We start from the raw sequence: 21,949 nt of genomic DNA on the forward strand, positions 1-21,949 counted from the left end.
CTCTCAACCAGTTGCATAAAGAAATGTAAGGCTTCATTTTTCCTGCCACGGTTAGAATTTCTGCAAGAATTCACCTGAAGTCTGATGGATTTTCTCTGACCTGTAGTCTGACCTTTCTGGCTTTGCAGAGTTCTAAGGCAGCTAGCAGCCCGGCAGCTATTCCTGCCTCTGGTGCTGCTCACACTACAGGAAAAAAAATATCTGGCAGAGATCAAAGCTGCATGACGTGGCTCTTGACTTGGTTATGACTGCTCATAGGCCAGCAAAAGCTGATCACTGCCAATAGCAAAGATTTGTGTTGGCAGCAGAAGCTTCAATTCATAAAAGCCCTTCCTTTAAAATTGTTCCCCCTTCTGTTTTTGTTCTTATTTTTGCCTTTTTTTTTTTTTTTTTTGAGTGGACGACAACATAACAGCAAGTGCTGTATTTGCTATCGGTGAATATATTGTATCCTTTTTGAGCTCACTGCTTTTCAGTGTTATTACCTGCAAATCACAGCCCAGTATGACTTGCTGTCTCCCGGTGAGCACAGTATTTCAACGCAGTCAACTGGCCCTGCATCCCGGTTAGGACTCCTCCATCTTTTAACAAAATATAATGGTGCCATGTCCAAAAGTGAGACTTCTTCTGCTCATGTTGTAGTGATTTCAGTGTCAAATGCTACTCCTAAAAATACTGCCTTGGGTGAAGACTGGAGAAGGAGCCTATGTCTGCACACAGACTGGCACCACATGTGAAAATTACTGGTATATGGGTCGGTGGGATGCAAGATATTGAAGGCATTTCCCTAGGGTGCTTCTGGAAGTTACTTGCACACAAATAAAGCTGGAGCAGCCTCAGGAGCAGGGCTGGCTTTGTCCTGGCCCCAGGTTTGGTAAGAGTGAGATAGCAACTTTATTTTTATTTTATTTTTTATTTTTAACCCCAACCTTCTGTTACCCATTAGTTGATTTTAGCAGTGCCAGCCCACCTTGCTGCACTGACTGCTGTGGTTACATCTGCTTAATCTTGCCTTGATGCTCACTGCCTCTCACGGTCACTACTTGTAGTTCAGTGAGCAAACTGTCCTAGGCTGCAAGGCGCAGCTCTAACAGAAAGAGCATTGCTAAAAGGGGATATTCGCAGCTTCTCCTTGAGTTTTGTGTGTCCAGCCTGTATTTTCATCTTACTAAGCCTGAAGGCAGTGGCTGCCAGGATTACGGGGTGTGAGGTCTGTGCTGTTGAAACAACCTCAAACAGCGCTGCTTGAGGCGATTCCCCAGCAACCCAGCCTCTTGCATCGGCCAGCTTGTAACTGGGGGTTTGAAGCGGTTCCTGAGCGCCTCGAAGGGGGACTCCAGGTAGGAGAGTGTCCTTTTATCAGCCAAGAGCTGGAAGGACTGGAGCGAGGCTGCAGATTTGAGCCCTCCCTGCCCCATCCCGCTGCTCAAAGCGGGGGGGCGGAAGGCCCGGGGGCGGCCTTCAGCCGCTTTGCCCTGGCTGCCGGGAGCTGCTGGAGCTGCTGGGAGCTGTAGTTCGCTGCCTGAGCCCGGCGGAGGCTGCGCTTCCCAGCGCCCCGTGAGGGAAAGGCCCGGGCCGGGCCTGGCGTCCCCGGGGCCTGCGGCCTCCCCCGGCTCGAGGCGCTCGGCGCGGTGCGGGCCCGGGGAGCGGGACCTGGGGGCTGGGCGGGCAGCGGCTGCCACAGCACCGGGGGGCAAGGAGGTGTCTGGGGGGGGATCCTGATGTGAGACCTGCGGGCTCCCCTCGTCCTGCTCACACCCGGACCGCTCTGTTTTCTGCCCGGATTAATTGGGGCCGGCTGCCCCTCTCGTTGGATACCCCCCAGTGCCCCTCGCCCAGAGGGGAGAGGGCTCCTGCCCCTCTGCCCTCGCCAGCCCCTGAGCCCCAGGGGTGGTCGCCTGCATCGTGGATGGGGCAGGAGTCACCCCCTGAGCTCCGTGGGAGGGCAGGCTTGCTTGGATTATTTTGCTGAGCATCTCCGTGGTGTCGGTGGGATGTTTCCTGTGCAAATTGCTGCAGGAGATCAAAACCGCCCAGGGTTTTTATTATTATTATTATTATTATTTATTTAACTCATATTAAGGCTTGCTTTAAGTGGCTTAGAGGTGTCTGAGCAGCACAGAGGCAGTCTGGCAGGCTGTAGAAGGGAAGTCTGTTTAATAGAGGAACAGCTAACTGTAAAAGCAAATCAAGAAATGTTCCTCTTGCTGCAGGTAGGAGGTAGGTGTGGATGTGAGCAGTGGTGTTAGACCCCCTGCGAGGTGCAGCTTGGATGGACGTATAACCAGACCTGTTTCATCAAAGGAAAGCAGAAATTCTGTGATGGTGAGTGTGATACGGTATGATGCAGGCCTGGGAAATCCGAATTCGAAGCTCTGGCACCTCTGTGTGGAGGCAGAAGTGGTCCCAGGGGCTAGAGGCTTCTGCCCAGCTGGTGTCCTTGCTGGGCTCTCTCAGGAGTTATAAATATCTGCAGTTCCCAGTGTTTCATGTGCCGTTTCCCAAACAAGCAATAGGAGGGCTTCACTACTGCTTATGGGGTTCTCTGGAGTAACTTGCCTTTAGTGTGTTCTGGGAAAATCCATGTCAGATCTGCTTCATTTTGTAACAGAGGAATTTGTTTTTCTCTGTAGGCTGCAAAATCCAAGAAAAGTTTAAGAGGTATGTACGCATTTGTGTTTTCCTTTCACTGTCTGTAGGTGCTTTGATCTGCTAGGAATACATGGAACAGAGCAGATGGGGGACACTAGGATCAGGCAGCAGTTGTGGCTACTGGAATAATTTATGATTTATAATTTAAAGCTACTGCTCAATGTATTATTCTTCCTGAACCAGTAATGCTCACCTGCTTCTCAGATTGCGTGGATTTGCTTATTGTGATCATAAATTCCCTTTCTTGGAGACTTTCCCAGATCCAGAGAACATAAGCATTTATTTTAGTTCTTCCCCACAGCTGCTCCCCAAGTCCTTGTTTAGAGGCCTCTTGCAGCCCTGAACACTGTGTTGCTTTTGAGTTGCCCAGAGGCTCACAGATTAAGTGCTGCTTGTGGCCAGTGACTATCTGAATGGAAAGCAGCTGGTACGCTTGATGAAGAAGTAGTATTTTGGGCTAACTGGAGCTAAATCATACATGTATAAAATACTGGACCAAGTCATGGTCCTGGCAATTCTCTCTAGGCTGGCAAGGAGGGCCTTGCATTGATGGCGCTTTAAATCAAGCTTTTATTCTGGGGGATTTCAAAAGAGCAAGTCATATTGAAATAAGGAGCTTTTCTACACCTGCCTGGTGAGCCCAGCTGCCTCAGATCCTTTAATTTGTCTCGTTCTAGGCTCCATTGATGACGTGCTGGGTGATCTTCTGGGATATGATGGTAAAGTGCACCTTCTCTGCAGCTGGAAGGGCAGCATCCTCATACTGTTCCTTCCTGGGAGCAGGAGGTGCTGGTGCAAGAGCCTTTGCTCTCCAGGGGAGCTCCAGTTGTGAGGGGGGATGAAGCAAGGAGCAGGGCTGAGATTGTGGCTTCCCAGAGGCCATTGAATAGGGTTGGACATCGGTTTGGAGGGGGGGCAGAGTGAGGCATATCCAATTAAAAGCCTCTTTGGTCTATTAGGGAACAGCAAATTCCCCTTTGGAGTGCCTGTGTCTGTCACCCTAATCTCTCCCTGTCTTACTTCCAGATGAAGTCCCTGTTAAATCTGCTAAACCTTCCCAGCCAGCTGTTGTCAGCAGCGGGAGAGCCCGGGGCACCAGCTTGCAGGCCGGCAAGAAGTGAGTACCTTCCAAACACAGCCTCTCCCAGCTGCAGAGCTCTCTGCGCCCCTCACGTCCTTCTGACCTGCCCCGTCCTTGTCTCCTCTACCTTACTCCCTGCCCCAGTAACGATTACGTGGGAAGGAGTTATCTGCGATGGCTTTGAGAGCTGGGAACCCAGAGCCTGAAGCTTTCCAGCAAGAGCTGAGTACCCCCAGGCCTGTAAATCTCTGTTACAGCAGTTGCTTGCTTCAATGTAGCAGTCCCAGCACCACTTCCTTATTGCTAGTGCTGTTTTTAGCCTCACTTTCCCCAGCTCACGTGTGGCGATGCTAACCCCTGGGCTTGTGTCACAGGTCCTTTCTGGAGGATGATTTCTTCAGCAAACTCCCTGCAGAGGATGTGGAAGCCTCAGAGGTGAGCCCAACACTTTAGAGAGAGACTGGGTATCCTGAGGGCTGGAGGTGAGCTGGGCCAGGTTTGCCCCTAGCATTGCCCCGTCCAAGTCAGTAGTGGGATATCAGGGAGGAACATTGAAGTTTGGCTGAAGAGGCGACCCCTCTGTGGGGTGGGGAAGATGGGACAGGGGAGTGCATGGAGGGCTTCCAGGTGCCCTGGATGAGGTGGACCCTAACCCAAAGCAATGTTCCTGACACTTCTCCCAGGGACAGCAGCATGTGAGCAAGGGAATGAAGGCACAGGGGGTTTCCAGTAAGGAGTGCACCAGGAGGAATTAAGCATATTTTCTCATAAAATGAGGAGAACCAGGGCTCTGAGTGCTGGAGCAATTTACCCAGGTCAGGTAGATGCAGATGATGGGGTCCTGAACACGAGGCTGCTTCTTCTGGGTGAGGATTTTCTGAAGCCTGTCTGTCTAATCTCTCCCTTCTCTGGCATGCAGGGATCCAGTGTTTCCGATGCAGACCCACAAGCTGTGCTGCAAACCCTGAAGGTAAGTGCACAGGTACCCATCATCTCAGCCCCAGCACCAGCCACCCTGCCCGTTACCCTGAGGTACGGTCCTTGTGATGGCCTGGAGATCAGTCACCCTCCTCCCATCCTCGTCCTGTTGCTTTTCAGGACATGGATGACATGGAAGCTGATCTCCTGGGAATATCAAAACCCAGTTCTGGGCGCGGGAAGGCAGCCACAAAAGGTGCTGGGAAATGCGACTCCTCAGAAGGAGCAGTAAAAACGTCAGGGAAGGTGCCAGCTCCTGAGAAAGGTAAAAAGGAGGTTCTGCTCTTCTTTTCACAGCCTGATTGCAAACAAGCACGGGGTATTTAGATGCTAGATAACAAATAAAAAGCGTATTTGTTCCCCAAATTCTTTTCTTCTGGTCCCTTTTGGGGCTGTCACAGGCAGAGCATTACTCTGGCTGTGCGTTGTCCCTCGGGACATCCCTGTTCCAGCCTCTTGCATGCTGTGATAACGTCACTAACATCAGCAGTGACAACAGCCGTGCTGCAGCTGCCTACCAAATGCCATTTAGTGGCTCCCTGGTGCCTTGCAAAGTGTTTCTAGTGGGATCTGCTTGATAGGCCTGGAAGGAGAGCCAGAGGGGTTGCATTTAAGATACACCGGTCCCCAGATTGTCCTCGTCCCGAGGCACTTTTCTGTAAGGAGACTTCTCTGGAGATGTTCCTACCCCTAAAAGTCACAGGGACACTGTCTGCCACAGCATGGGCTTTTAGGGGGCAACCTTCATCTGGGATAGGGTAGGGGCACCTCTGTCTGCAGTGCCCTGTCTGAGTGAGCTGTGGTCTCTTTCTAGAAGAGTCTGCACCTGTGACGGAAAAGAAGCCGCTCTCATCCCCACCTGCTTCCCGACCGTATAAGAAATTTAACTTTGAAGGTAGGATCTCGCTTCACTTCAGCTCATAGATGCCTGGCGGCAACTGAGAACTCTGTCCTTGCCCTTTGCCCATCGCTGGCCTCTGCTGTAAACCGGAGGCTTGGCTGGTTAATGAGATACAGAGCCCTTCACTCCTGTGGTGCTGATGCAGATCTAATCCCACAAAGGTGACCAGAGGAAAAAAAATACAGTGCCAGTCTCTGCTGCTGGAGTTCCCATATGTAAGGTGGAAACGGGAGAGCCTTGAGGGCATCTCCAGGACTGGAACGTGATTCCTGAGGGCATCTCTTTGCAATTGTGTTTTCCTGAGTGCTTTGTTTTTTAATGACTGTAACACTCAGACACCCTTGTATCAGAGAGGGATTCCATCCAACTTCCAAAAGAGGAGGCTGGAGAAGAGGTTTCCTGGTACAGACGGGATACGATTGTCAAAGTCAGATGCTGATTTTGGTGAAAGCACCGTTAAAATAACTAAGCCCAGTGGGTTTTAGGTGAAGCTGATGAGAGGACTTCCTTCTCCCTTTTTCTTTGCCTGAACAGTGGCCAAGTGTTCAAGCACCCACATCTTGGGTTATTTTCTTCTAGGGGAAAGAAAATGTGGCAAAAATGAACAGAAATGTAATCACTGAATGTTTAAAATTCAGGGATACTCGAGTATCCCTGCAGAATCTGCATTTGTGGCTTTGGGCAAAACTGGTCTCCTGTCCCATGTGCTCCTGGTGGGGATAGTGCATGGCTTAGTGCAGAACTGTTCTAAATAGCTTGGGGTTTGTTATTTTTTGTTTCACTGTTGCTGTTGTTATTCTCCTTTCCTGACCCTACGGGGTAATTCCCAGATTTAGACGATCCTTTAGCTGGGCTTTTATCTGATGAGGAGCAAGATGCTCCCAAGAAGCCACCTCCAAGAGGCTGTGAAGGTGTCCCTGAGAAAAAAACAGAACCAAGCAAAGACAAAGGTAAGTAGGCATGCTCAGCACATCCTTTTTGTGTTCAAATCAGCAGCCTGGACTGGTTTGTGTGAGGTCCAAACGGATGAAATTGAAAGCCATTTAGTCCCATCTCCTGTTAACCAGCATGGTCAGTTATAGGGCAACTTTGTGACGGGGTTAATTGTAGTGCAGCTCACCCTTGATGTTTCCAGTGTGCCATAGGTTACAGCACTGACCTTTCCTTTCTGGGAATGGAGGTTCAGATCTTACACACGACCTCATTCAACCTGTTTCGTACCTTGCCAAATGAGAACAAGTTTACTGGGTCAGAGATGAGGCTGTAAGCATTTCCAGCCCAAGCTAGAACCTGTTCAGGGCGCCTCCGGGTTGGATCCAGGCGTACAGTGGATGTGTTTAGGTTCCATCCCTCTTGTTCCTGCAGTAGGGATGTTAATGGATCTGATAGTCCCCTAAAATCCCCCTGCACCCCAATAAATCCTCCCTGCTGCAGAGAGGGACACAAACAGCCCCTCGTGGGTTAGGGCAAGGTCTAGGGTGTACTCGTGGAGTAAGGACTCATTTGTGGGGAGGCAGAATTACCTGATTAGAAACTTGCAAAGCTAAAAATCTGGTGTTAGCCAGAAGCTCCATGTTCACAAAACCCAGCATTGTCCCATCAATAGATGTGTGGCCACAGACCAGGAAGGAGTGTGTTCCCACCTCGTCATTCACTGTGGGCTTTGGTCGCAGAGAAGTACTGTTTAAAAGTGACTTAGAGAAAAGAGTAGACAGGGCTGCTTTGATTTGCTGTATTTTTTTGTCTTTTTGTGTATTTTGTTAAACCCTGATCAAACTTCCTACGGTCTGTGATCCCACCCCCAGAGCCACCCCCACCCCAGACACCCCTTCACGCGGCAGCCCCAGTCCGGAGGAGGGAGGAGCTCACATTTGAAGATGATGGTGATGACCTGATGGATGCGCTGGGATTTGGTAACAGCCCAAAAGGAGACCAGAAGCAGGGAAAGAAGGCAGAAGAGTAAGGTGACATTCATGGGCAATGAAAATGCAGTGGGAGTAAAGCTGGGGACGGCTTGGATGTGAGATGGTGCTTCCACACTCAGTGGCAGCTGCTGAAAAGCGGGTGGGGGATGCTGGAAGCTTCTGTCCTTGGGTCCCAGAAAGGAGCAGGAGCAGCCTCATTTCAGAGAAGAGTCAGAACGCCCTGGCAAGGCTGTGTGTTCTGGAACAGCCCTGCCTTTTGAAGAAACCCATCTGCTGCTCTGTCCTTAACAGGGAGGAGGTGCGTCCAGCCCGCTCCAAGCTGGATGAGTTACTGGGAAGAGGCTCCGTCGCCAAAATCCTGGAGCGGCCAGGCATGGGAGAGGGCAAGGAGTTCAAACTGGATAAGAAATACCAAAAGCAGCCAGGTGAGGACAGCCAGGAAGCATGTTGCTCGCAGGTTTCTGGGGAGGATGTTTCCAGCTGTGTTTTACCAGAGGCTGCAATCCCAGTGGGAATTGCAGGGGAGGAGGAGGAGGGCTGGTGTCTTTGCAGCTGGCTGCTCCTCTGGGCGCTGACTCAAGGCTGCTTGTCTGAACAGAGAAGGAAGAGGGCTGGGATGAGGAGGAATTTGTCTTTGGAGCCTACCAGCCCACGGTGGCCTCCACGCCCGAGGGCAGGCCGGCAAGGAGGCAGTCTGTGAGGTATTGTGCTCCGTGTGTTTCTGTAGCTCCAACTACCAGCCACGCTGACAGGGTACCCCTGCAGGCAGGCATGCAACTCCATCTCCCTATGGCAGGTTTTCATCTGAGAACGTCAGCGAACCGAAACTGGACTCACGCTCCAAACCTCCTCCTGCAGCCAGCCAGAGCCCCGTGCGGGCCAGCAGGGCTGGGGCTGACTGGCTGGGCCTGAAGGATGAGGACTTCATGGATTCGGAGCCAACATCTCCAGCTAAGGCCAGTCCTGTGGTGAGCTCCCGCCAGCTCCCGGCCACGGAGGGAGAAGCCCCTAAACCCACCTGTGTGGAAGAGGAGAACTGGCTGAGTGCTGCTTTGTCTCGCAAGAAAGCCCAAGCACAGGCAAAGGCCCAGGAGAGAAGTGCTGCGCCCTTGGAGACCCCAAGCAAAAAAACAGACCCCCACCCTCCGTCCAGGTAAGGGCACGATGCTCCTCGTGTCTCCTGTTTGTTCCACTTGTGGCTTCTCCAGCAGGACCTCAGAAAGCCTTGGCTTGGATTTAATTAAGGAATTAATTTTAAGCACTTTCTCACCTCAGGTTGGGGTAATAATGCAGGACCCCACTGACCCAGGCCACAGCCTATCCCACCTCAGGGCCCTTCTTCCAGTTGCAGCCAAGATTTCACATGCTGCCCTGGGTCCTTTGGAGCTGTCCTGGATCAGTGTATTCCCAGGGCCCACCCTGTGCACCTCGTTCCTGCCCGGACATCCCCTTCACTCCTCTTAGTTCCAGGCAAACCACCTCTTCCAGTTTGGGTTTTGCATGGATTTAGACTTGTGCCATTCAAGAGGGACTCCAAGGCAATGTGAAGACAAACAGATGTGGTTTGGGCGGGGATGTGCAGCCCAGGGGAAGTGGTTGGATGCGGTGAGGAGGAACACAGATGGTAGAGGTTTTGGGGTATCTTTGCTCTACCTGTTACCAAAGGGCTGAATCCTGCACAGCAGGGTGGGATGGAGGCTTTCACCTGTGAGGCACTGGATCTTGGTTTTCATCTTTTCAGTCCTGCCATATATGATGCTTTTTGTTTGCAGCCAGCCTACCAGCACTGCAGGAGCACCACCGCAGGCAGCTGCCCTGCAGGACAAGGCAGCGAGCACAGACAGCTCTGGGTAAGGCTTCCTTTGCATTTCAGGCATCCTGGGAGAGGTGTCCTGCAGAAAGCAGCTAAGTGAGATGGGGAATGGGGAGAGCCAGTGCCCAGCAGTGGTCAGTTTGGTCTGAGACCCCTGTAACAGGGAGGGAAGGCAGCTCTGAAGGACCTTTGGCTGGTTATTTGCTCACGGTGGAACAGCCAAGCTTTAAACTTTAAAAATTAACACCCGTGCACCTCTTCCCCAAGCTGTGACACTGCTGTGCATCATTCCCATGTGTCTGTGCCCACGCAGGCACCCGGTCCCCTGGCTCAGCACTGCAACACAAGCTTCAGCTCACCCGTCGGAGCCTGCAAAGGGAGATCCCCCAGGAGGTGCCAGCGCCAACGGTGTGTTTCACGTGGTGGTTCAGTTTGGGCAGCAGCATGACCCGGGTTGGGCAGCCCAGCTGTCCCCACAGTCAGCTGCTGGAGCAGAGCAGGACCCTTCTCTGCCCAAGAGACTTGGACTCTCATCCTTCTGGAAGGGGATGGTTTCCATCGCCGCGTCCAAAAGATGAATTTGTTATACTTTCAGGCCCTGCAGCAGCATCCCCAGCAAAGCAGGAGGTGCTGGGCCCTGCCCCACTTGCTCAGGTAGGTCTGCTGGGACCGTATCTAGAGGTGCAGGATCAGGGTGGTGCTCATGAATCAGCCCTGCAGACTCACCAGCACCCAAACGCTGCCCCCAGCAAGGAAGAGCCTGGCGTGCTTGTGTCGGGTAGGGGCCGCTAAACGTTACCTGGGGAGAGGAGACCCAGGTCAGCAGCAGGGTTGGGCTGGAGGAGGGTAGAAGAGGGATCATTAGAGACGGATTCTTCCGTGAGCCAGGGTTTAGCTTCCTGAGAGCATCCGTGTGTCTCTGCAGGTTACCACCCCCAGGGTACCCCTTCAGGCTACCCCGCAGCTGCAGGTGAGGCTGCCTCTTTCCCTCGGGAACTGATGACCACGCTGCAAAGCTGCTGATCCTAAAGGGTTTTGGTCTTCTCTCTCTGTCTTCACAGGCTGATTTCCAAGCCCAGGGCTTGCTGCACGAGAGGAGGCCGGGAGCTCCCTCAGCACAGGTCTATCAGGATGTGACGGGCTGTCAGGCAACACTGCTCAGCACCCAGGCCCGTGTGGTGGAGCTGGAGAGCCAGGTGAGCCCCATTGCTTCATCTAGGGGGCACAAATAAAAAAAAAAATGTGGTCCCTGGGGGAGCACAAGTAACCCAGTGGGAGGAGAGGAGCCATGTCTGCTCCAAATGGCGTCAGGATGGCAGGGGAGAGAGAAGAAACCTCCCAGTCCGGGGATGCCTGCCGCTGCCAGGTGCTGCTTTGGGAACTCGGTACCCAGGGCAGCACAAGGACCTGCTCCCCTGGGTGCCCACCAGGTCCGGATGCTGGAGCTGGAGCGGACGCAGCACAAACTGTTGCTGGAGAGTCTCAAGCAGCGGCACCAGGAAGACCTGGATCTCCTTGAGAGAGCACACAGGTACCGGCCTCTTGCCCACAGCTGTCCATAAGTTGTAACCTTGCCTGTAGTCCTGTCCCTCTGTCCCTGGTGTGGGAGGGCTGGGCTGCTTCCCAAATCTGTCCTGAGGTGGGCAAGCACAAAGCCGCATCAGTTTTGGCCAGGTGGGGACCCACAGGTGGGCCAAGGTGAGGGTCTGCTCTCAGAGGGAGGGAGGAGGGAGCAGTCCCGTTGCCAGCATGTCCCCAACCAGGACACCTCACGGGGCGGGAGTGGGAGAGTTCAGGGCTCAGACCAGAGAGAGCAAAGTGCCCCATGCCTCAGTTTCCCTGCACACGGTGACACCAATCCGCTCACTAAATCCCCATGTGCACTTTGGGTGGAGAGCACCAGGTAACGCCACGAAAGCAGCATTTCTTCCTCACCGTGACCTCCTTGTGGGTCTCTGGGCAGGAGCCAGATAAAGGTGGTGGAGGAGACTTACGGGCAGCGAGAGGAGAGGCTGCGGCGGGAGAAGGAGCAGCTGGCGGCCCAGCTGCTGTCGCAGAGCCAGGACGCAGAGCGGGCCCGGGCAGAGCTGGTGGCACAGCACCAGCAGCGTGTGGCCACGCTGGAGCAGCAGAGCGCACAGGAGCTGGAGCGGCTGCGAGAGCTGCAGAGGTGAGCGTGGCGCACACGCGGTGCTAGTCTAGTCTTCCCCTGTCTGGGGAATGCTTTGGGGACACAGTGAAAGGAAAAATCTGACTCCAGAAGCACTGGGTTGGGGGTAACTTGGTGATTTCTGGATTGGGATTTGCTTTGTAGATGGACAGAGGGAGATCTGGCAGTAGGTGTCATTTCAAAGTGAATGCACTGTAATTTGAAAGGAGATCCAAGTGTTTTACCTCCCCCAAACACGTTTTATTCATGTCTCTAAGTCACTGTCGTCTACATAGTTTATGAGACAGAACAGTTTTCAGCAAAGTGACCCACAACCCCCAGATGTGAATGCTGTCAGTGGGATGCCCCAGCTCAGCCCCATAACGATGTCTTTTCCATGGTGCCCGTCACAGGGAGCTTACGGCACCCATTCCTCCTTGCCCCATGTCCTGCAGGTCATCTGTCCAGGAGATGCGCAAAGACCACGAAGAGCAGCTCCAGCGGCTGAAGCGGCTGAAAGACCAGGAGATCGATGCAGTGACCAGCGCCACTTCGCACACCAGGTACCCATGACCGCTGTCATATCCCCAGATATGACAGGGTGGCCCTGGCCGCTCTGTTCCCTGTCCTACAGGAAACCAGCCGTGGGCCAGAAACCAGCCACAAATGCCCTTCACCGCAGTGCGATGAAGCGTGTCCCACAAGCGCTCCTCTCCGCAGGTCTCTGAATGGTGTCATTGAGCAGATGGAGAAGTTCTCCAGCGACCTGCATAACCTCTCGCACAAGGTGGAGGCCACGCACCACACCACCTCCCAGGAGCTGGCCATGGGGGCACGGCAGCGGGACGAGCAGCTCAGGGGTACGTCTGCCCTTCTCCTGGGCTGATATGGCTCCAGGGTCCCTGCACCCAGAAAATGGGGAGTGACTCAGGCAGAGGATGGGAGCCCAGGCTGGCAAAGCTCTGCCTGCCCTGGCTGTTGGACACCTCAGCTCACAGCACGGCTGCTGCCTCTCCCCAGTGCTCCAGGACAGGCTGTCGCAGCAGCAGAGGGATATGGAGGAGGAGCGGAGCCGACTCCAGGAGGTGATCGCCAAAATGGAGGCCAGGCTGAGCGAGCAGACTCGGCTGCTGGAGCAGGTGAGAGCATGTCGTGCCCTCTGGGCATGGGGAGGATGATGCCTCTCCTGTTGGAGATCGTGGTCTGGAGCCTGTGAATGGCACCTGTCTCTCCTCTGTGCCTGGACCAGGAGCGATGGAGGGCGACAGCAGAGCAATCCAAGGTGGAATCGCTGCAGTACTCGCTGGAGGAGCAGCGGCGAGTCATGACCCAGCAGCTCTCCATGGAGCGAGCAGAGCTGGAGAGGGCGAAGGTGAGATGGGGCAGATGTCTCCGGGTGCTTTTCACATCTCATGGATCTGCTTGGGGCTACACCGTGGTGTGTGGTGGATGAAAGAGACGGGTGCTTGGCTGCAGCATCCCTCCTCTCCCCTCTGCCTCCTCCATCCCCCTCGGTCTCGCAGTGAATCAGTCAGACCAACTGCCTGGCAGGTGGATGCGAGGGGGCAGAGCTCTCTGTGCAGGGTTCACGCCGAGCACCCTGGACCTGACCAGGCTGTAGATGTTACATGGGGTTTAGTGGCAGGGTTGGGTTAAAGGAGAAAATCGTGTGGCTGGGGGACTTAGCGCTGTCTCTCTCCCTCTTTCGATGCTCTCCAGAGCGCTTTGCTGGAGGAGCAGAAGTCGGTGATGCAGAAGTGCTCAGAGGAGCGCCGGAAGCTGGCAGTGGAGTGGGCCGAGTTCCACACCCAGCAGCAGCTGAGCAAGGAGCGGATGGAGCGCGATATAGACCGAGCCCTGCAGATGGACTCCCAGAGAGAGGGCACCATCATGAGCCTGGCCAAGGTATGGCCCCAGAGCCCCTTCCAGTGGCACCCAGCGCAGCCTGGCAGGCAGCTGGGCTCCCCCACAGGGTCCTGCTCACAGGGTCACAGGGAGAGGTTTACAGATGGCTGCATGTGTTCAGGATGGAGGCATCCCACTGGGTCTGGTGGTGAGAATCGGGTTCTTCCAGGGGCAGCTCCTGCCAGCTGGTTGTAGGTGTTGATGTAGATTGACATCTTGACATGAGTCCCATCTGCCTCTCCCCTTAGTCTGGGAGGAGTTTGGGCAGCCAGACCAGGCTCAGCCTCCTCTGCTGTAAGATCCACGTTGGGTGAAATAGCCGTGATGGGTTAAGCCAAGCCTCACCTCATGGGGATGTGTCCAGAGCCAGTTCTGCTCCCTCCTGGGGCTGTTCAGAGGGGATGCCGCACGGTGTGTCAGAGCTGCGTTTCTCAGGGCTACCACTGTGGTAATAAATAACCGTTTATCTGGGTATTTCCACTGCTGACAAACTGACACGCCTTGAGCGTGTTTTAGGGTGTGCAATGTGGTGAGGGGCTCCTTCCTTTCCGGGGAAGGAGTGTGTGTGTGTGTGTGTGTGTACACAATCCCAGCTCTGCCAGTCCTTGGTGTATCTGCCATTCCCGAGGGCGGATAGATGAGGGCACTGCTTGGTGTTGCTCTGCACCCCAGGCCTGGTGCCCACAAGGATCTCAGCAGGGGCAGATCTCTCCCATCTCTCGGAAAGACAGGAGACAGTGTCCAGGACAGGTCTGGTAACACATCGGTTGCCCCCATACCCATCCCAGGAGCAGGCAGAGCTGAAGATACGGGGCCGTGAGCTGAAGGCCAAGGAGGAGCAGCTGGCGCGGGACAGGGAGCTGCTGGACGAGGCCTGGCACGAGCTGAGGCTGGAGAAGGAGAAGGTGAAAGGGGCTGCGTTGCGCATCCGGCAGCGGGAGGAGGAGATCAAAAGCATAAACAAGGTCAGTGGAGCACCCGAGCTGAGTTTCACAGCTGCACGAGGGCTGGCAGCAAAGCCGGGGCATCACACCCCTCCTGAGGTTGTGCATCCTACTCCTGTCCTGGGAGGGGAATGAGGGAATGCACAAAGCAAGGAGCCCTGTGCTCATCCTCTGTGCCTTGCAGCTCTCATCCCAGAAGTACGAGGAAGGGGAGCAAGCCCTGCGGGAGGCGTGCAGGCTGGAGTCCGAGCACCAGACCCGGCTGCAGGTCATGCAGCAGCATCTGGAACAGCTGAAGCAGCAGGAACAGCGTCTGCACCAGGTAACCCTCTCTCACCTTCCCTTCTTGGAGTGAGGATGCCATACCCAGGGACTGAACCTTTGCCACCAACCTCTCTCCTTTTCTCCTGGGCAGGAGCGGCTGAGCATGGCTCACCAGAGGAGGCAGCTCGAGCAGCTGCGCGAGGAGCTGCCCAACAACCCCACGCTGCTGCTGCCCACAGACCAGGACCTCGGTGCCCCCACCAAGGGCCTCTCCGGCTTGAGTAAGGCTGATGGGAGGGGCAGCCGCGCTTTTATTTCACATCTTGGGAGTCTCGGGGTACACCTGGGGACTGTTTCAGCTCTCCTATATACAAACATCAGATCGGAGTTGGTGCTGGCCCCACATCCTCTTAAGGATCTCATCTCAGTTGAGCTCTGTGAGCCAGGGCAATGCCAAGGGGGAGCAGAAGGGGTCGGGAAGGGAGAAGCAGGTGGGCTAAAGCCTATTTGTGCCCAAAGATTGAGGATGACTCCATTACGGGGGAGCAAAAAAGGGATGCTTCATTGCCTCCATTTGTCTTGTTCTAATGGCAGCGGGGCTGCACCCTCGGGCTCTCGTTGCAGGCTTTCCACCTCCTGCTAGGACATTCCCCGGGCACAGGAGTGCAGGCACGGCCGGCCCCGCGGAGCTCTATGCCAAACTGCTGCTGCTGAAGCACAGGGCCCAGCAGGTGAGCGGGCTGGAAGGGGCTTCAGGCCAGCTGGCGGGGAGCAGGGCTGGGGGAAGCCACAGGATGGGTGTCTCCTAAAATCATCACTGGGATGTGATGGGAGGGCTTGCAGAAGCCATGGGCACCCAGAGGAGCGATCCCAGAAGCAGACAAGTGGATCCTTGCAGCTTGTTTCACGTTCCTCCATAGCACCCCGGGCTTAGCGGTGTTGCCATTCTTCACCCTCCCCCTGCCTGCTCTCCTGCGCTCTGGTTTTGTGATGTCCTCCTCCCCCTGTGCCAGCCCCCTGCTTCCCTGCGAGCTCCTGGGCCAGGCAGGGCCGGCTCTTTGAGGCTCACTCGCTGAGCCTTGCCCCTCTCTTCTCAGGACCGCGATTTCCTGGAGGACGAGCAGCTCTTCCTGGAGACCCTGACGAAAGCATCCTACAACACGTCGCCTCTGTCAGCCTGAGGAACTGGCTGTGTCCCCTGAGCACACTGCTGGGCCGGGCAAACGTGGGACGAGAGAACACACAATAAATAACGCCCGTTTGAAGACATAACGCTGACTTTTAATTAGAAATTGCTTCCGAGCAGAGCCTGCAGCCCGTTCCCACAGCGGGTCAGAGGTCTCCAGCCTTCGGGGGCTTTTCGTTTTTGGCCTCGTGGTTAACGTGAGCTGGGGGAAGGGGGGAGGCGGTCCCTGGGGTTTGGGGCTGGAACGGGGGGGGGGAGCCCAGCGCTGAGGGGATGGGAGAAGATTCGAGTCAGGCACCGCGCGGGGGCAGCCCCGTTGCCATGGCACCGGGGGGCCTTCGGCGCCGGGCCCCGCGCGGCGCAGCCGTGGTTGCCATGGCAACGGGGGCCTTCCCCCTGAGGGCGGCGGGCATCATGGCGGCGCCCTTGCTGAGCGCGGCCCTGCGGGGAACCCGGGCCTTCGGCACCGCCGGTGAGACGGGGACGGGGACAGGGCTGGGGGCGGCCTCGGGGCACGGTGTCCTGGGGGGGGTGGACCGCGGACAGGCCCGGGGCAGGCAGGGCTGGGAGGCGGGGAGGGCAGCATGCGGCCTGCTCCGGCGCCGGGGCCTCCCTGCGGCCCCTCTCCCCTCCTCGGGCTCTCTCCGAGCCCTTTTCCCAGAGCCCTTTTTTCCAGAGCCCTTTTCTTAAAGCTCTCCCCTTTTCCAGCTGCTCTCTGCAGGCGGGCGGCCCCGCTGGGCCCGATGCCGAACGAGGAGATCGATGTCGGTAACTTGGAGGCGCTGGAGAAATACCGCAGCTTCACTCGGTACTTCAGGCAGGCGGAGAAGGAGGGCAGGAAGGCCCACTGGTGGAAGACGTACCGGCAGTACGCCAGCCCCGAGCCAGGTACTCGCGGGAAGGGCTCCGCGGCTTTGTTGCTGAAGGTTGCGAGCGCTGCCTGTTATTGGGTTGGCCCCAAAACCTGGTGTGCAAAGCCGTGATGAAACGTCTTGGTATGAGGTTGGCCCTTTTGCAGGGCACGGATATTTTCAGGGAGATTGATAACCACTTCCTAGAAGGAAGGGAGGCTGGACAGGACCTGCTGAAACATGTGGAATGGAGTAGAGAAGGGCTTTCTTGAAACCCCCATGGTATTCGAGAAAGCGGACCAGAAAACAGCCCTTTAACCCACACGCAGCAAGTAATACAGTTGGGTTGCCCTGCTGAGGCCCCCAGACCTGCTCGCCAGCTGGCAAACTCCAGGATCTGGGCATGCAAGGAGCTGGGCAGGAGGAGAAAGCAGAAGTGTGGAGGTGCAGAGGGAAGGCAGAGAGGTGGTGGAATGAAGCGACTGATAGCTGCGGTTTTGCGTTTCTGTTTCCCACTAAGCGTATTGCAGGGTGCTTTTGGGGGCGGGTATTCGGATTTTTCACATACGTGTTTTTTTCCACCTCTTTTCAAAGAACCGAAGACTGACATCAGCCTGCCCCGTGAGAAGCTCTTGAAGATGACAGAACATAAGGAAAGAAAGAAGATCCTGAAGCAGAACCACCAAAACGCCGAGATGGAAAGAGCAGCACGGCTCCGGACTGGTCAGTGCCCCGCTGCTCCCCAGCCGCTCCCTCTCCCAGCAGCTCCTGCAGCCCTTCTCTCTCCCCACAGCACTCATCCCCCTCGAGGAGGTCAGAGCAGAGTGGGAGAAGACCAGCGGCCCATTCCACAAGCAGCGCCTGGCGGAGTATTATGGGATATTCCGCGACTTGTTCCAGAAGGGCACCTTCACCCCCTGGGTTAGCCTGAGAGTGGAGTACAGCCAGGAAGATGAGCACCTCGTGCCAGTGTACTACGGGAACATGGTGACTCCGACAGAGGTGTGTGAGGGGTGCTGGGAGCAGCCCTGCCCCCACGGGAAGCCTGTTTCTTTTTGTCAGATGCTTCTGGTTGGTGTCGTCCGTTCTGGGGGGTTTCTTTTAGGAGGGTATTTCTTCTGGGGTGAAGGAAATACGGTTTTTGGTTGTGATGAGGACAGGTATGCAATGAGATCGTTGTCTATCAACAGGCTGACAGCTCTTAACACTCCTGGGGCTCTCCAGATGGAGCTGGGTTACTCTGGCATGACCGTGCCCGTGTCAGATCATGTTCTTTGGGTTAGAAATCGTGACCTGATCTTAATGGAACCTGCTCTTCAGATGATTTCCACTGTCTTTATGTTTAGGCTTCCAATCCCCCTGAAGTGTCATACGAGGCAGATAAAGGCTCCCTCTGGACTTTGTTGCTCACAAATCCAGGTGAGTACAAGGCTCTTAAAAACGTGTTTAAATTGGGTTGTAGCAGTCTGCTTTTGTTTAGCTCCCGTTCCTTTTGGCTGCGCAGAGATAATGTGACAGCTGCTAAGCAGGGGCTGTCCCCTAAGCTCCAGGTCCAGAAAACCACTTCAAAGACCGGAAGGGAATTAGAATTTCCTTGCTTTGAGGGACTACACGCTCCAAGAAACCACATGAGTTCTGTTGTCTGAGTATTTCTGTGCCCTCCTCTCACTTGTGAGACAAAAAACGGGTGTTTGCAGAGCACTGAGTGTCACCTCAACGGATTGCCTGCACAGGAAGGTTTGTAGCCTCCCCACATCTAGCAGCTGAGAGATGGGACAGTGATGCAACAGGACTTTTGTCATGGTCTGGAGCAAACAGCTCCCTGACTCCAGTCATTTGTTTACCCCCGAGCTCTCCTCTTCCTCGGCAGTCTGTCCAGGGAGGCAGGTTAGCTGGCACTGGGAAGCCAGGGCGCAGTGAAGTGAAGCAACTGACCTGACGTCACCCCGATGTCCTTTTCATGAGGATCCGGGTGTTCTCACGGTGGGGTCGAGGCAGACATGGAGTTGTCACTAAGGTGTCTTCGTGTGTGCGTTTGCAGATGGACATTTAAGAGAGACTGACGCGGAGTACCTGCACTGGCTGGTGTGAGTATTGACATCAGAGCTGCTTGTTGCAGCTTGGGATAGTTTTTGTGGTCCTCGACTTTCCCTGATGCTCCTGCCATTAGCTTCTTTAACCCTCTGTTCTGGGTCCTGCTGAAAATGCACTGGTTCCAGACGTTGCTGCTGTTTGGCCTTCAAATCACTGGACATGATGTTTCTGCCAGCAAAATCAGCCCCTACTGTCTTGTCAGACAGGGCACGAGTCACGTCAGGGTGGAGCTCAGGCTGACCTGTAACCCTGGGTGAAACTGCGGGTCGTAAAGGAGGGGAATGAATGGGTATTGAATGAAACAAATTTATTTGTGTCCAGGACAAACATCCCAGGCAACGACATCAAGTCGGGCAAGGAGATCTGCCACTACTTGCCCCCCTTCCCCGCCATGGGAACTGGCTACCATCGCTTCATCTTCCTCCTCTTCAAGCAAGAACGCCCCATAGATTTCAGCGAGGACGTTCGGCCGACGCCGTGGTAATTTGGGCTTTCACTGGGCAGTTTCACTCTTCCTTTGGCTGTTACTGCTTGATATGACCACGTGCTTAGTGCTGCTGTAGCAGAGCAATTCCTTCCGGTCCGTGGGGTTGTTCCGAGCTGCTTTGACTTCGTGTGTTGCCTGAAGCCCCAGTCCCAGCCCTGCGAGCACCGCAGGGTCCTGTGCTTTAAAACAGGCTGTTAAGAAAGCGGCTTGCCCTGCCTAGGGCAGAGGTTTATGCAGAGCTGGAGAAGCTCGGAGATTTTCCTTTGGTGACTGCCTTTTGCACGTTTATTGTATAGTCTCTGGGATGATGTGGGGAAGTTGTTGGCCAGCAGGGTGCTGCAGGAAGCAAGCTTCACCTCAGCTCTTGTGCTCGTGTCTTGTTGCAGCCACAGCCTGAAGATGCGGACCTTTAGCACGTTTGACTTCTACAGGAAGCACGAGGACAGCATGACCCCAGTGGGGCTGGCGTTCTTCCAGTGTCAGTGGGACAGCTCCGTTACTTGGGTCTTCCACCAGCTTCTCAGTAAGAAATGCAGCGTGGGGGAGTGCTGCATGGGGCCGGTCAGGGGCTGGGGTGTGCCCCTGTGCCTCACGCCCAGCTTCGGAGAATGAGCTCTGTGCTGTAAGCTCTTGGTTCTGGCTGTCAAAGCTTTGTTACCTGGTACTTCCTGAGCCATCTTCCTCCACACTAACAGTAGGCTGAGGGAACAACCTCTGCAAGGCCATTTTGAACGAGCATTTTAAAATAACATCAAGAGAGCCTTCACCGGGGCTTGCTGGACCAGCCCTGGTCTCATTTCTGGCGGGGAGGGCGTGGGGTTTGGACCTGAGCTGTGTTACTGACGTTCTGCGTGGTCCCTTTGCAGATATGAGAGAGCCCGTGTTCGAATTTGTGCGGCCGCCCGTTTACCATCCTGCACAGGTCAAGTTCCCGCGCCACCAGCCTCTGAGGTACCTGGACAGGTACCGGGACACCAAGGAGCCCACCTACGGCATTTACTAGCCGCCTCGTCGCCCCGGTGCCCGCTGCAACGCAGGCCCGGCAGGTGGGGCTGCTGCCTTCACACAACTCTGAGGACCGGAGAAGTCTGCACCTCTAGAGGGAGACAACAAAATCCCGGTCCCTTGGCTCCAGTTCCACTTCGCTGGCAGTGCTGGGAAGCGTGCAGCTGAGGGCAACAGGCAGTCAGTGTTGGCAGCCGCATGGGAAAAAGGCAATTTAAGAGCACGATGAAAATAAATCCAGGCTGCAGTCTTGCTACTGGTTCTGTAGCAGAGCTGATGAGGAGCAGAGGCAGAAGAGAGTCCCCCAGAAATGCCCTGCCTGGCTTCTCCGGAAGGATCACAGTTCTTATTTTGCCTGTTTATGAAAAATAAGGTTAGGCCAACCTGCGTCTCCTTCCCTTATTGGTGCTGCAGTTCAGGACTGTGCCAGCTTTCATTGCAGCAGTCCAGTTACAGAGATGAGTCTGATTAAACACGCTCTGAGCAATGGTGGTGGCGCTGTCCTGTCTTTGTTGGGAAGAGCTCGGTGTGTCAGCCAGCTGCTGCAGAGCTGGGGAGCTCGGCGGGGCGCAGCAGGGAAGTGCAGCCCTTCCCCTAGCCTGCGTCTCCTTCGGATCTCCTTCCCTTCTTGGGTATTGTGGGTGCAACTACGCAGGTGGTAAACACGTACAAGGGAAACGTTTTGGAAGATAATTTCTCCTAAGAGCTACTCAAGTGGATGGACCTCGGTCTCTTCCCCTCGCACAGACAGCCCACGCCTGCTGTGGATAGATGATTAAATGCAGAGCTGGCGGGGCTGGGGCAGACATGGTGGTGGCCTGGCACCCTGCCGCAGCCTGTCCTGTACCCAGGCTGCAGACAATGTGCTTTCTGCTCTGCCTTTTTATTTATTTATTTATTTTCCTCTGCTTTCTTTCTGCCTTTTTTTTTCTTTTCTGCTTTCCTAGGATTTGGACTCGATGATCCTTATGGGTCCCTTCCAGCTCAGGATATTCTGTTACTCTATGATCCTGTGCTCTGCCTCGTAACGCCCTCGGTACAACCCCATTCTCATGTTTTAAATAACCCCACCCAAAACTCAGCATGTTCCTGCCATTGCAGCTGCCTGTTCGCAGCTCCCAGTAAGTTTATCTGAGGTTCCCCTCTTCCCAAAGACTTCCAGCAAGCAAAAGAGCTCGTGCAGCAGGGCCCACGCTCTGCCATTGCTCAGGACTCTGTCCTGAAGGGTTTTGTGGTCCGGTTTAAGCAGAGGTGGATGAGCTGGTGGGGTGCAACGGGACTGCCGATCTCACGCAGTCCCAGGCAGAAAAAGGTCACGTTGTGCTCCTCTCTCAGCTTTTAACACTTCACCAGAACTTGATGCAGCCAAAATAAATGTTTTGGAAGCTGCTGCTTGTCTTGGCTGAAGGTGTGCTGTGGGCTGCAGCAAATTGTGACAGACCCCAAGTCCCTGCAGCCTGGGGAGGTGACTCTGAGCTCGCCCACGATATGGAAGGGGCTCTGCCCTGCTGCCAGCGAGAGCCCTGGCTGCAGCAAAGCCACAACTTACGCAGAGGTTGCAAAACTGTTGCAGGTTAAGGCTGGCCTGCCAATGTTTTATAGGCTGGGAGTGTGCACAGCGATAATATGCCTGCGAGGGCAAGTAGATAAGGCTGGGACTGGAAGGCTGGAGCTTTTACTATGAAACTGAGCTGTAAAAAACACAGTGGAGGGG

At 55.0% G+C, this 21,949-nt stretch overlaps 2 protein-coding genes across 6 annotated transcripts; both read left to right on the top strand.

The window, feature by feature from the left end:
- Positions 1-2,110: 2,110 nt before the first annotated feature.
- Positions 2,111-15,884, top strand: FBF1 (Fas binding factor 1). Of its 5 annotated transcripts, XM_035342479.1 has the most exons (30): positions 2,111-2,325; positions 2,634-2,661; positions 3,330-3,371; positions 3,679-3,769; positions 4,108-4,168; positions 4,653-4,703; positions 4,832-4,976; positions 5,526-5,606; positions 6,443-6,562; positions 7,418-7,571; positions 7,829-7,962; positions 8,136-8,238; positions 8,334-8,690; positions 9,310-9,387; positions 9,664-9,758; positions 9,946-10,004; positions 10,276-10,320; positions 10,412-10,546; positions 10,781-10,881; positions 11,314-11,520; positions 11,955-12,062; positions 12,220-12,359; positions 12,520-12,638; positions 12,749-12,871; positions 13,219-13,404; positions 14,193-14,369; positions 14,533-14,670; positions 14,764-14,893; positions 15,237-15,343; positions 15,710-15,884. In XM_035342479.1, exons 1-30 carry the CDS (start codon positions 2,323-2,325, stop codon positions 15,791-15,793), a joined length of 3,402 nt encoding a protein of 1,133 aa, XP_035198370.1. In that variant the 5' UTR covers positions 2,111-2,322; the 3' UTR covers positions 15,794-15,884. The 5 variants fall into 5 exon arrangements, with proteins under 5 accessions (XP_035198370.1, XP_035198371.1, XP_035198372.1 ...); XM_035342480.1 differs by lacking the exon at positions 10,276-10,320; XM_035342481.1 differs by lacking the exon at positions 9,310-9,387.
- A 200-nt stretch (positions 15,885-16,084) lies between these two features.
- On the top strand, positions 16,085-20,727 carry MRPL38 (mitochondrial ribosomal protein L38). The gene is made up of 9 exons (XM_035342485.1): positions 16,085-16,270; positions 16,507-16,686; positions 17,244-17,372; positions 17,443-17,651; positions 17,996-18,068; positions 18,691-18,736; positions 19,065-19,223; positions 19,617-19,753; positions 20,097-20,727. The coding sequence occupies exons 1-9, from the start codon at positions 16,120-16,122 to the stop codon at positions 20,231-20,233; spliced, it is 1,221 nt and encodes a 406-aa protein (XP_035198376.1). The 5' UTR covers positions 16,085-16,119; the 3' UTR covers positions 20,234-20,727.
- The last annotated feature ends 1,222 nt before the right edge of the window (positions 20,728-21,949 follow it).

This window comes from Oxyura jamaicensis, chromosome 18, assembly GCF_011077185.1.
Source record: "Oxyura jamaicensis isolate SHBP4307 breed ruddy duck chromosome 18, BPBGC_Ojam_1.0, whole genome shotgun sequence".
NCBI lineage: Eukaryota > Metazoa > Chordata > Aves > Anseriformes > Anatidae > Oxyura > Oxyura jamaicensis.

What these genes read in the sequence shown, in the direction of transcription:
- FBF1 (XM_035342479.1), top strand. An exon ending in GCCCTGCCCCACTTGCTCAG is followed by an intron (nt 10,005 to 10,275) that starts GTAGGTCTGCTG and finishes GTGTCTCTGCAG; the next exon opens with GTTACCACCCCCAGGGTACC. An exon ending in CAGAGCTGGAGAGGGCGAAG is followed by an intron (nt 12,872 to 13,218) that starts GTGAGATGGGGC and finishes GATGCTCTCCAG; the next exon opens with AGCGCTTTGCTGGAGGAGCA.
- MRPL38 (XM_035342485.1), top strand. Translation starts at nt 16,120, where the DNA reads ATGGCACCGGGGGGCCTTCGGCGCCGGGCCCCGCGCGGCGCAGCCGTG. An exon ending in CCGGGCCTTCGGCACCGCCG is followed by an intron (nt 16,271 to 16,506) that starts GTGAGACGGGGA and finishes CCCCTTTTCCAG; the next exon opens with CTGCTCTCTGCAGGCGGGCG. An exon ending in TTTGTTGCTCACAAATCCAG is followed by an intron (nt 18,069 to 18,690) that starts GTGAGTACAAGG and finishes GTGCGTTTGCAG; the next exon opens with ATGGACATTTAAGAGAGACT.